Below are 13,643 nucleotides of genomic sequence, written 5' to 3'. Positions count from 1 at the left end.
GCCCATTTATATTCCAACACAGCATAGCCGAACAAGTATCTCGCAAAGGTTGGGGATGTCACTAGCCTTCAGTTCTTTGACCTGTATTCTGAAGAAAATGTACCTAACAGATGGCTCCAAGCTTATCCGACCCCATTGTCAACTGACCGATATACTCAACTAGACAACTACAACCCTTCACTGAGCTCACCTCATGAGCCGCGTCATGCATGACAACCACGGGTCCACAAGTCAACAAACTAGCCCTTGTTTATTTCGCGAAAAGTTAGAAATTTGGCTACTGTAACACTTTCGTTTTTATTTGACAATTAGTGTCCAATCATGGACTAATTAGGCTCAAAACGTTCGTCTCGCAATTTCCAACCAAACTGTGCAATTAGTTTTTTTTCGTCTACATTTAATGCTCGATACACGTATCGCAAGATTCGATGTGATGGGTATTATAGTACTTTTTTAGAAAACTTTTCGCGAACTAAACAAGGGCTTAATGTCCAACCTAGGTGCAGTATATACGACTATATATGCGCATATATTCACAGTGAAAGCTGCTTAGCTAGGCCTGGCCCATCAAAGCATGCATAAATTGTAATTGTAACCCTTCAGCAGGAGGCTCTTATATTAACAGAAAAAAAGAGTACTGCTAAGCTAGCTATGGTTCTTGGTTAGAGAGGATTATTCTAGTTCTCGATGACACCCAATAATTTGTTTGAAGGCTAATGATGGTTAGGCCGGCCTAATGCTTCTCTGTCTCCCCTCTTAAACAACACAATGGGCTGGAGGACACGATACGTGGATGCGTGCGGGCCACTCCAACAGTCACTTTGCGGTTCGCAGCTAGCCCTAGCCTTGGATGTATGCATAATGTCCAACCTAGGTGCAGTATATACGACTATATATGCGCATATATTCACAGTGAAAGCTGCTTAGCTAGGCCTGGCCCATCAAAGCATGCATAAATTGTAATTGTAACCCTTCAGCAGGAGGCTCTTATATTAACAGAAAAAAAGAGTACTGCTAAGCTAGCTATGGTTCTTGGTTAGAGAGGATTATTCTAGTTCTCGATGACACCCAATAATTTGTTTGAAGGCTAATGATGGTTAGGCCGGCCTAATGCTTCTCTGTCTCCCCTCTTAAACAACACAATGGGCTGGAGGACACGATACGTGGATGCGTGCGGGCCACTCCAACAGTCACTTTGCGGTTCGCAGCTAGCCCTAGCCTTGGATGTATGCATCAAGCACGTGGGGACATGATTCAAAAGCTACGAGAGGGGTCGGCTGACATTGAATTTCTACTGTAGCAGCTAAAACACTGTTCATATTGGAATTTGGTGAGAAAAAACAGTGCTCCGGCTGAAAAAAAAAAAGACCGGACAGCCAATACAATTGTTTGTTTGATTCCCCCTAACTGAACTCCAATTAAACTATATATATGACTATATGAGGGAGCTAGAAGAAGATGAACCCCAGCATGCACATCCTAGCTTATCCTAGCAGCGATTAGTGAGAATCTAGGTACTTATATATATGCATATCTTTTGTGTGTGTATTTGTTTACACAGGGATTGACAAGCTTGCGCGCGCGTGTACAGGCGTCACTGGCCGAGCATAACGTACGATTGCTACCCACTTGATCACGGTTTCTTCCAGGGAAGCACACATGCGGCATGCATCTCTCTCTCTCTCTCCCCCCCCCCCCCCCCCCCCCCCCCCCCCCCCCCCCACACACACACACACACACACACACACACACACACCCCAACAAGGGTACGTGTAATAATAATATACTAGAATAATATATGTATATCATCACACTGAGAGTAACATGCATTCAGCATTAGTGTAACTCATTAGAGAAGACGTCGTTAAAAAGTGTTTACGCATTATGAAGTTTATTATTTTACCTTTTGGTGCTGAAATCCTTCGCATCACCCTGCTATATCAATGCAAAAGTTCTGCTTATCAGGGTGACAATGCCTTAGCCGCCGTATAGTCCAATATTGTGTGGTAGACTTAACTTCATAAATAAAAGGAAAAGAATTGCACTGCAAATTTGTTAATTGAAACTTCAGAGATGGATGTGCAGTATGGAAACAACAAACACAGCACCGAGTGTTGCAGCATTGACATCGATCTGTGTGTGAACGCAGCTTCGTTCGGTGCAAACCCCTGCTAATATATAGTCAATAAATTAGTGATCGGAAAATAACGTTAATCATCAGCGTCCTTAATTTACAACTTGACAGATGGTTAGCACGAACGTGTCATCGATGTATCCAATAATGCACGGCCAAATTAAGTTTGCCGGCTAACCAACCACGCACACGTCTCTCTGTGCAAGGGAAGCTAAGGAACCTATTGGCTGAAAATGCACTACACCACGCATGCGCATTGAGCTGGAATGACGGTGCAAGGGCTGATTAATTAGTGCGTGATTAGGAGTCTCTCCCAAGCCTTCCTAACGTGCTAAAATATGCAGATTAGATTGCTGATGGCTACGGGCAACGGAAAGGTGCAGACGAGAGAATAATCCAGGGTGTTGCAGTGACAAAAGGGCATGGACGAAGCTATAGGCAAGCAAAGCAATGCAAGCGACATCTCATAGCAAGCATGCATGCACGCCTTCATGCAACACACACATGTACAGAGAAGGGATCGGCCGATATAATAGCGACGGGTGCATCTGTTGCAGCTGGCGTTCCGGTTTGTTGGATGGCAATGGCGGCATCGTGCATGTGGTTGCATGTGCTCGCTCCCAGCTGCAACAACGCGCCAGCGCCAAACAGACCACACACCCATGCACGCACGCTCGCTCTACCTATTCATCGCTCTAGTAGCCTGATTGATCTATCAATCCTAGCCACCAAAAGCGTACACATCGATCAGCTAGCCCGTGACACCTACTACCAACGTGCATGTTCGGTCATCTGCATTGCTTGGTTGATCGATCGATCGGCATGACGACGCAAGGCTTTCCGCGAAGCCGCGCGCGCGCCGCCGGCTGTGCGTCGTCGTCGGCGGGCGCGCGGGCGGCAATACAGAATCACCGCGCTGCGTTTGCATCGCCGGTCCGTGTCCCGCCAACCGCAGCAACGGCGCCATTAGAATAAGCCGCGCGCGCACCCTTTGTGTGTGGTTCGCGGTGACGGTTCGGACATGCGCATCTGGAAGCCGCACCGGCCGCCCGGCACACATGATTGGGTGTTGTGCGCGCGCCCATGTTCTCGCGATCATCTATCCCTATCCATCCATGGTGTAAACAACAAAGATTGCGGCTATATATGCGTGCGCACTCATTGCCTTTGCCCGGGTGACGACGTGCCTTATTGCCTTGTTCCGTCCAAGAAGACCACTCCCTCCTCCTCGATCGATCAGCTCATCCTCAGCGCTCTTCCCTTCCAGCTGCCGCCAGCGGCGAAGGCAGGTGCTGGACGATCGATCGAGGATGAGAGGAGATAGCAGGAGCAAGGCGACACGACCGCTGGCGCCGCCGGCGATTAGCGAGAGGGACATGGTGGAGGATTCTAGACTGGTGAAGCAGGTGAGGGAGCTACGGAGGCTGGTGCCAGTCTGCCGCGAGCCATGCGGGCTCGGCGAGCTGTTCCAAGACACGGCGACCTACATCGAGGACTTGCAGGTGCAGGTCAAGGTGATGCGGATGTTGCTCGACAAGCTCTCCGATGAGTGACGAGGAGTTGTCAGCTCTTCGATTATGTGTCCATGATTTAGGATTTGTCCATCGACAGGAACATACTAGTATATATATAATACAATTTTTTCATACGAATTGTTTGATCAATTCTTGCTTTAAATTATGTTCATTCAAGATTTACGGGATATGTTATTTGATTTATTCGTACTTGTATTCCTACATGAAATTCTTGCTTTATATTATACTATACATTACATATATGCCGTGTATTTTTTATAACCATACCCAGTCCGGGTCCTTGACTTAGCACCATGTGCTTATATTGCTCGTGAACAATGATATATCTATAGTGACTTTGTTAATCTCATGTATATATGTGAACATGTATTTTTGTACACCCAGTTTTAGACTAGCCACAGCATAGTCGGTGCCAAAGAGATTCCCCTGCCAAGTTTCATCGATGCCAACAATCGGATCAGAGATGCAATATTTGCATCGATGCTGGTAGTACAAGTGGGATCTAATAAGTGAAAGTATTTCCTTTCTTTCTCAAGTTCTGCCCTTGTACAAAAATATTTGTTTAATTGCCCAGGCGGCTCAGCATCGAGGCAGGTAACTTTTCTCGAGTAGAAGTTTTTGTAACTTGGCATCGTCCCGCACAATGGTGGGACCCGGTGCTCAAACTCTCTCTCTCTCTCTCTGTGGGACCCGGTGCTCAAACTCTCTCTCTCTCTCTCTCTCTCTCTCTCTTTCTCACGTCGTGGGTAGTCGGTCCTTAACTCGGTATAGTGAGTTTTATATTGCTCATGAACATCGATACATCTATAATGACTTTATTAATCCTAAGAGGTACTGCTAAATTTCTTTTATAGGTAAAGATAAGACTAGCTAAATAGCACTACTCATGCATGAGTACGGCCGGCAAAGCATAATCAATAAGGAGTAAACAGTTGAATGGCTTTCCCTTCCCCGACCCCGCGTCGTCTCCTTCGTGAGGCGACTTGGGGGCGTCTGGCCTCTACCGCAACTCTTCCCCACCGCCGGTTGCTCCCTGGCCGCCGCCGCCGCTCTCAGGTGAACGGCGGCTCTTCAAAAGGGGTGGCCATCCGCACCTCGTTCTCCTTCCCCGCCCTTCTATATCCACCCCTCCAATTTCGACCCCATCGACTTCTCCACTGCCGGTGTGCTTGCTGCCGGTCACTGGAGGCCAGATCCAGCCATGCCTCCACGCGATCTATTCTTCCCGGTGCCGGATCTAACCTCCCATGCCTTCCTGCGCCTTGGAGAGACTTGGCGGCAGGTTCCTAGCCATGGCGGTTAGGGCACGGCGGCTACCTTGTGTGCGCTTCCCAGCGCCCGCGCTCGGCTGTAGCCGGGGCGGCGGCGGCGGCGGCCATCAGGCTCACCCGGGCTCCCGGTGGCTGGACGGGTTGGATGCATGGCAGGGCTTGGCGTCTGCGCGACTGGTTGTCGGCCCTGGGCGGCGGCCGGCTCGCCCCCCCCCCCCCCCCACCGCCTCTGCGTGCCGGTTGTCTAGCTCGTGACCGTCTTGTGACTGCGATGGCCACTGCACTCCTGCTCGTGGTCTGCGTCTTGGTGGTGTGGTGCTAGGCGAAGGCCTAGCTGTCTGGCCGACGATGGTGACGCCCTTGGGGCGCCGTTTTCCTTCTTGAAGGCATCTGTCATTGCACCTCCCTCTCCTGCCGGCGTGGATCTTCTAGGTGAAAACCAAGCTCCTTCTGGGAAGGCAATGGCGGCACTATCTGCATCGCAATCCTCCTTGGAGGCGTTGCCTCTGAAGTTCCATGTCATGGCGCGCGTGGGGTTGCCTTCCTCCTCGGTGTTGCGCATGGTCGTCCGTGTCGTTAGTGCTCCTGCAGTTCGTCCGGTTGGCGATGGATCTTTTTGGTTGTGCCTGTGCACACCTCATGTCCTTCAACGCCTGTGTCTGTCATATAGTGTGGTCGCTTCTTCGGCGATGCTTGGCGCTTCCCTTGTCGCTTCTCTGGCGGATACTTTGTTGCTGGTGTGTTTTCGCTGAGCAGATACTTTGCCGCTGCAGTTTGCTGGTTCGCTTGATGCGGTGGTAGCGAATATTTTGCCGCTACCAATGCGCGTCTCTTTCCGACGGATGCTTGGCCGCCGTGGTTCCTCTCTCGCGGATATTTGTCGTTGTTGTCGTATCGGCTTCTTTGGTGGATGCTTTGCTTGGGGGGGGCACCTCAGCCTCAAGACCCTAACAGACTGAGCCTATGAAAGAATGACAACAACACACTGGTAACCTAAAGTGTAGTCAAACCGCGATGGTGACGAGGCGAGCTTCCAACAACAAAGGCGGCAAAGCATCTGCCATAGAAAGAACCAATTGGCTCGGCGGCCAAGCATATGCCAAGGAAGCTGATACGACAACAGCAGCAAAGAAGGACCACTGTGAGTCCTATGTGACTTGTAACACTCTACTTCTTCTTAATGAAAAATATGCCATAGGATACCATCTCGAAAAAATACCAGCTAAATAGCGACTGGCGTACGCCGTTAACTCATGAAGCGATAGTCATCGTACACGTACACAGTATGTGGCCGTAGGCCGTCTAAAAGGATCAATAATGAACGGACAGCCACCCATCATCACTTGTGTAAAAAGTGATGGGTGTAAGACGAAGCCCGCCACTTTTGTTGAGGGCCTCGTTTAGATGCCATTCAAATTCCAAGTTTTTTCACTCTCTCTTCATCACATCAATTTTTAGCCGCTTGCATGGAGTATTAAATGTAGGTAAAAAAAATAACTAATTACACAGTTTAGTTGGAAATCACGAGATGAATCTTTTGAGCCTAGTTTGTCCACGATTGGACAATATTTGTCAAATAAGACGAAAGTGGTACTATTTATCGGGTTCAAAAAATTTGCAAAGTGAACAAGGCCGAGGTTAAAGTGACGGACACCGTTATGTGCGGTCACTGTATATTAACTTCGAGACAAATTATTAAAAAGTTTATGTTGCGACTGATCTTATACTAGCTTTTAAATTTTCTTCCTCATGATGCCACTTCCATCTGTTAACTCCCTGAGTGGTATAGAGGGAATTGCCTAAAAAACTAAACGACACATTAAAAAATCTTATATTAAATATTTTGGCTTCTAAATTATGTTAACGAGAAATTTTCAACTACAAAGTTTTAGATCCGTCGAGCACTAGAACTTTGACATCCGGTGTATTTGCATCCAAAATCATTTGAAAATTTAAAAAATTGAATTTCATAATATGTGAGTGCGAAGTTTTAGATCCCGTCGAGCACTAGAACTTTGACATACGGTGTATTTGCATCCAAAATCATTTGAAAATTTAAAAAATTGAATTTCATAATATGTGAGTGCGCTCCTAAACAGGGGCGGATCCAGGGTGGCGGGGTGGGGGGCTGTTTTTTTTTCTTTTGAGAAAGAAAATAGGGGGTGGGGTGTGTGTGTGTGTGTGGGGGGGTGGGGGGGGGGGGGGGGGGGGCTCGTGGGGCTGCAGCCCCCCTCTTGGGCCGAAAAACCAAGGAGCAGGTCTTCAAACTTGGCCCAACAGCCCTCTCCACAGCCCAACCAAGCTGACAGCCCATCCCCTTTCTATTCTTATTGATATTTTGAGCACTTTGAATCCATATCATCATTTATGTTCTTTGTAAAATCTATTAGTTTATGACTACTTTGCTAGTACCATTTTAAGTCTTCTATTATTTAGCCCCCCCCCCCTCTTGGTCCGTTTCTGGATCCACCACTGCTCATAAACGATCTGAAATGAAAATGTCGTGAACTACAAAGATTTAGATCTTATTGATCTCTACAATTTTCATATAAATTTTGTATTTATCTGATTATATGTGACAATATTATAAATTTATTTGTTCTGGAGCTATCATGGCAAATGTTCCACTACCTTCTATACTATACTAGCCTTTAATTTATTCCTTCCCTCTGATACCCTGTTAGAAAGTTAATAGTTATCGACGAAAGTTGCACGGGGGCAGAAAAAAGTTTAAAAGCTAGTATAGGAGTCACAATGAATTTTCCGATGGTACATACGGTCAATCGTCTCGTTAACTTTTAGGCTATTCTTAGTGGTGGTTTTGTAGAGGTTTCAATCTCATTAGATAAGATATCACATACACAAAAATATTGACATGCGAGAAATTTATGTAGAGAGATGAGATGGATTTCAATAGGATGAAACTAGGTGTATAATGTTCTAGCACTATAAAACACACTGAAACTAGCATAAAGGGATAGAGAGTTTTATTTCATCGGACTATCTCAATCTCGTGCATTGTAATTAAATGTTTTGGCTACCTTATGGAACTAAATGAAACTATGCATGGAAGATCTTGTTTCATTGATCATTTCAAACATCTATTTTTTTGTTAAGGAACTTCATTAAGCATTATAAACATCAAGTACAACATACATGAATTAGGTCCAAGGGAATCCAGGGTACATTAGAGAGGGCCTGTTGCACTGGGCATTTAGGGGTGTGCAGGGGTTTGGACATGTGAAGGAAGTATAGGGCCTTGTATCATTTTTTTTTTTTTGCCTGATGTGCTAATGAGTGAGCGGTGCAGTTCTGGCTTCTTGGCATTTTGAATATCCTGCAATCCACTGCTGTGTTGAGAGATTAGAAATCTTCTATCAGAGGTACTAATCTCCAATGTGATATTATTGTGACCTGACTTTGAATTGAGGAATGAGGAGAGTGACCAGGTTTTGGTTATCTGAGGAATACTTGATGACAGTGTAATGTAGAATTTTTGCAAATCTTTTTGCCTCCAAGGTAAGGCCATTGCCTATGCTATGAGAACAGAGGTAGAGTTTAAAAACCGCGAAATGAAACTCGAAATAGCCTAATACCAGCGCCGTAGCATGGGCTGCATCAGCCCACACAAACAATCTCGTAGAGGCATGGGCCTAACCCACACGGCGGTTAGCCCACTGTCTTAAGTCGGTAAGTCAGGAAACAACTCGAAACCACATCAGGCTACAGCCCAACACATCCTGGCTCCCACCATCCTCTCTTGTTCATTCCCTTTCCTCGTGTTCGTCGTCTCCGCAGACTCCGCGGTCGTCCGAGCAGACCCCCGGTGAAGCCTAGGGTTTAGCGGCTACACCTCTCCTCCCGCCGGTTGTCGACCACCGTTTCCACTAAACCACCGCACCGCCGATGGACGTCGACTCGGAGCCGGCCGCCTCGAGCAAGCCCACGCAGATGGACCTCGAGGACCAGGCACGCCGCCGCCGCCACCCTCCCCTTTCGGATTTTTTCTTTCCTCAAATTTGGGTTTAGGGCCATGGTAGTGACTGTTCTGCGCCCTTGCTGTGGAGCATGTGCAGACGGACACGAAGGGGAAGGGGAAGGCAGAGGAGGGGAGCGGGAAGGGCGAGGAGCTCGCGGACTCCATCGGTAGCCTCTCTATCGGCCCGGGGTGCACCAATTTCAAGAAGAATCCTGTGATCATCATCGTCATCGGCATGGCCGGTGCGTCGATTTCGCTCGCCCACTGTTTAATTACATTCAGTAGCATGAACATCCAAAAACCGACCTGAGAGCTGACAGTTTTGTTCTGTCCCCTTGTTCAGGGACGGGGAAGACGACCTTGATGCACCGGCTGGTATGCGATACGCAGGGATCAAATAAGAGGGGCTACGTCGTCAACCTCGACCCTGCGGTGATGACTCTGCCATTTGGGGCCAACATTGATATTCGTGACACTGTGCGGTATAAGGATGTGATGAAGGAGTACAGCCTTGGTCCCAATGGTGGCATCCTCACCTCGCTTAACTTGTTTGCCACTAAGTTCGATGAGGTTGATTGCTATAATCTCTTCCATCACTCCTGTCGTTTTGATAGCATTTCATATTACTGCTGGCCTGTTAGTCTGTTTATTAGTTCTATCTGTTATCTCTCCGGTTCTAAGTTCACAAGTTTTCGAGGTGGAAACTTGTATCCCATTCGTCTTCAGGTATGCTGGTTGTTTAGCACTTGTGCTTGCCTGTCTTTGTTCGATTGAACTATATTTCCAGTCAAATCTAATGGAAAAGGGGTCATCTGGTTTGAAATTTTGAACAACTAGTTAGGTGAAAAATAGTGTGTAATTCAAACATGGCGACCATTGTGAACAGTTTTTTTTTTTTTTTGGCTAACACCACTGTAGTGCCCAGTATGCTGTGTGTAGGCACCAAGTGCTTGCTTATATGAGAATGCTAATAATTCTTTTTGTCTGTGTCCTATGAGTTGAATAATAATTTGTTAGTCCTGCAGCTTGGCAAAATAGTATTTAGAATTCTAGATAGCTTTAGAGCTGCACTTCTACACAGGGCTAATATTTCAATTTGCTGATCCAATGTGTCAACAGTAGTAACAAGAATGTTGTGCACTGTTAAGATTCTACTAACATAAGGGCATGTACAACAGAGAGACAGCTGCTGTCTGTATGTTCTTGGAATTTACAACACAGATAGCTAAACAGACAGCTGCTGTCTGTTTAGCCGTCTACAAATCGTTTAATGCTTGGCATGCAACCATGATCAATCATGAATATCATTTCTATGTACCATTGTGTTGCTAATTGATGCAAAACAAATCCTTCAAAATAAATCATTTATTATATATATAATGTAATAAATATATTTCATAAATCAAATATAACATACGTTACAAGTAGAATTTTTAGTGAACTGAACAAGTGAATTCATAGTCTGTCATCAGAACTACTAGGCTGAACCATCGGAACCATCAGAACTGAACAAGTGAATTCCTAGGCTGCCATCAGAACAAGTGACCATCAGCTGATTATACTAACAGAACTATCAGAATTTCCTTGCTGGAAGCAAAACACAACTCACCATGGCTCCCTCATTTTCCCTGCTAGTAGCAAAGAACATCCAGTTATCAGTAACTGAAAACATTCAGTCATCACTAACTGAAAATAATGATCTTAGAACACATGGATCTTGCAAAGTTGCAAATGCTATCCAAAAAATAGAATTGCAGTGCATGCCGAATTTCAGGGCTGCAACTAAACATGTGACGTTTACAAGGAGATTACCTGGTTGCCGGATCCCAAACTTGACGATCCATCCATGCATGAGAGAACAGTCAAGTCGGTACAAAGCCACTGATGGATTTCTGGATGCAAGTCAAGTCGATAGAAGAAGAGATGCTAGGGAATGGCACTGTTCGATGGATTTCTGGATTCAGTTTCCATGGACACCTGCGAAGCTCACCTCCGCCATATTCACCCTGCTCGCCCTGCCCCGCCGCGTGGCCCAGCTCTTCCTCGCCGGTCCGGCTGTGGTCCGCCACGCCCTCGTCCTCGCTGTGCGGCTCTGCTCCGCCCCGCCCCGCCCCGGTGCCGGCACCCTGCTCGCCCCGCCCTGCCCCGGTGCCGACGCCCTGCTCGCCCTGCCCTTTCCCCGCTGCCGGCGCCGCCTGCTCGCTGCTCGCCCTCCGTGCGCTGCCGGTGAGGACGAAGGGACAGAGAAGACGGCTTTGATTTTTGGCGTGATTCTTTCACCTCGCGCGCTCGCAGCAAGATCCGCGCGGCATCGGCTCAAGACGACGGCTCGGTACAACGCGAAGCCAGCCGTCGAGTCCGTCTGGGAGCACGAGCGCTCGCCGTCGTCTCACGACGCGACGGCTTCGCTCTCTCTCCTCATTACTGTAGCGAATGGAGGGGGATATTGCAAAATTAGCACTCGGAGACGACGGCCAGCACGGCCGTTGTGCGTGCCCTAACAGGATTTGGGATCGAAGACAGAGAACTGATGTGCTTTGTGAATGATGACTTTGGTTAAACGTGCTAATAAAACACACTGGATGTCATGTCAACTCTTACCATTCCATGCAAGCTCCCATAGAAATTGTGCTCAATTCAATCCACATAGGAGCACCGGGGGATTTATCTGATGCCACACTGAATAATTTAACTTTGCTGCAAAATTATATTGTACTTATGGTGGTATATGGGAAATGCACATTCCTGTTACCTTTATTTTCTTCAGCTAATATGACATTTAATATTCATTCTTAGGTTGTGTCTGTCATTGAAAGGCGTGCGGACCAATTGGATTATGTACTGGTGGACACTCCTGGTCAGATTGAGATCTTCACTTGGTCAGCTTCAGGAGCTATCATTACTGAAGCTTTTGCATCGACGTTTCCAACAGTTGTAGCATATGTTGTTGACACTCCCAGATCAACAAACCCTGTTACTTTTATGAGCAACATGCTCTATGCCTGCAGTATTCTCTACAAAACTCGCCTCCCTCTAGTCCTGACATTCAACAAGGTTGATGTTGCCAAGCATGAGTTCGCTATCGAAGTATGTATACCATTTATGACAGTATTGTTTACTTTGTTGTTGATTCTATCGCATTTGCACCTGCCATACATTCACATCTTCCCAAAGTTACAATTTGCATGTCATGCAGAATTTTCTTACTGTGAAATATGTATAGGTTCATAGGTTCAACCTGCCAAGGTTGTGTCTGTGACCTTAAGCTTTGTTCAAAGTGTTAATTGCCTTATTAGCCAGTTTGTGCTTATATTGTACTGTACATTCAACCAGTTTGACTTTTCACTATCAGGCACTGACATCCTGTTTCATTGCTGACCAGTGGATGCAAGACTTTGAGGTGTTTCAGACAGCTTTGGAATCTGACAAATCGTACTCCGCTACATATACACGAAGCCTCTCTCTGGTTCTTGACGAATTCTACAAGAATTTGCGCTCTGTTGGAGTATCTGCGATTTCTGGTGCTGGAGTCAATACATTTTTTGAAGCTATAGAAGCAAGCGCCAAGGAATACATGGAAACCTACAGGTCTTGTCTCCCCATATGAACAGTTAGAATACTGATCTTCCTGTTTATGACCTTGTGTTACTAATTGGTATTTGACAAGTTTCAGGGCTGATCTTGACAAGAGGATTGCTGAAAAGGAAAGATTGGAGGAAGAACGCAGGAAGGAGAATATGGAAAAATTGCAGAAAGATATGATGAAATCCAAAGGACAAACTGTGGTTCTCAGCACTGGTTTGAAGGACAAAAATTCTGTTTCAGACATGATGGATGATGCCGATGAGGAGGAAGAAGAGGAAGCATTGGAAGATTTTGGATTTTCTGAGGATGATGAAGATGAAGATGAAGGAGAAGAAGAGGAAGTGGCTCATTTTGGTTTTTGAGGTACTGTAGTATTGCTCCATTTAAATTTGTAATGTAGTCAGTTGTTTTGGAATCTGAGGAAGTTGTTAATAATGCTCACACACTAGTTTGCATTGGATGTGAATATGTGTTTCTGGCACTAATGCTAACCAACGTATATCTGCAGTTGTTACTTGACCTAGAGGCATATTATATGTTGCATTAGCAACACTGACCTATCATATTATAGGTTGTTTTAGTTTTGTCCAAAGTCAAAACTAGTCTAAGTTTGTTCAAGTTCAATGGAGAATGGATCAACATCTAGCACATTAAATTAGTTTCATAAGTCAACCTTGAAATATGTATTGATAATACATTTTTTTGATATTGTAATTGTTGATATATCTGTCTATAAATTTGGTTAAAGTTAGAAAAAATGACTTAAAGAAAAACGAAAACAGACTATAATTTGGAACAGCTGAACTTACTTTAAATAGAACCCACAATGCATTGCTATTCTAATACCAAGATGAGATGGTATCGATTGTTACACTATTGTTTGATTCTTCAATTCGGATCTGATGTTATTAAGCTTTGTCTTGGCAGGGGATCCAATAGTAACTTTGGTGTGCCTCACGGAGAATCCAAATGGGGCTACTAGTTGTCTACGGTTTAACTGAAGTGGAATGAAAAACTGTCAATATCAGTAGGTTGTTGACTTTGTTATTAGCCTACTCGTTTAAATTCTGATGCCCTGCTGCTGGCAGTTTATGCCATATTTTTGGAACCTCACGTTGAAGTTTATCCCGTCGCTGAGC

General features: G+C 45.8%; 1 protein-coding gene across 1 annotated transcript; it reads left to right on the top strand.

The window, feature by feature from the left end:
• The first annotated feature begins 8,683 nt into the window (after positions 1-8,683).
• Positions 8,684-13,574, top strand: LOC136546111 (GPN-loop GTPase QQT2-like). Its single transcript, XM_066538086.1, has 7 exons — positions 8,684-8,909; positions 9,017-9,161; positions 9,263-9,489; positions 11,716-12,006; positions 12,302-12,507; positions 12,593-12,867; positions 13,432-13,574. The coding sequence occupies exons 1-6, from the start codon at positions 8,847-8,849 to the stop codon at positions 12,864-12,866; spliced, it is 1,206 nt and encodes a 401-aa protein (XP_066394183.1). The 5' UTR covers positions 8,684-8,846; the 3' UTR covers position 12,867; positions 13,432-13,574.
• Positions 13,575-13,643: the final 69 nt, after the last annotated feature.

Source organism: Miscanthus floridulus, chromosome 1, assembly GCF_019320115.1.
Source record: "Miscanthus floridulus cultivar M001 chromosome 1, ASM1932011v1, whole genome shotgun sequence".
Classification (NCBI taxonomy): domain Eukaryota; kingdom Viridiplantae; phylum Streptophyta; class Magnoliopsida; order Poales; family Poaceae; genus Miscanthus; species Miscanthus floridulus.
Note: the sequence above shows the minus strand (reverse complement) of the source record. Positions and strands in the feature narration are given on the sequence as shown.

Coding starts and splice junctions, on each gene's coding strand:
- LOC136546111 (XM_066538086.1), top strand. CDS start 8,847: ATGGACGTCGACTCGGAGCCGGCCGCCTCGAGCAAGCCCACGCAGATG. Junction 12,007..12,301: donor AGCATGAGTTCGCTATCGAA/GTATGTATACCA, acceptor ATTGCTGACCAG/TGGATGCAAGACTTTGAGGT. Junction 12,508..12,592: donor GAATACATGGAAACCTACAG/GTCTTGTCTCCC, acceptor GACAAGTTTCAG/GGCTGATCTTGACAAGAGGA.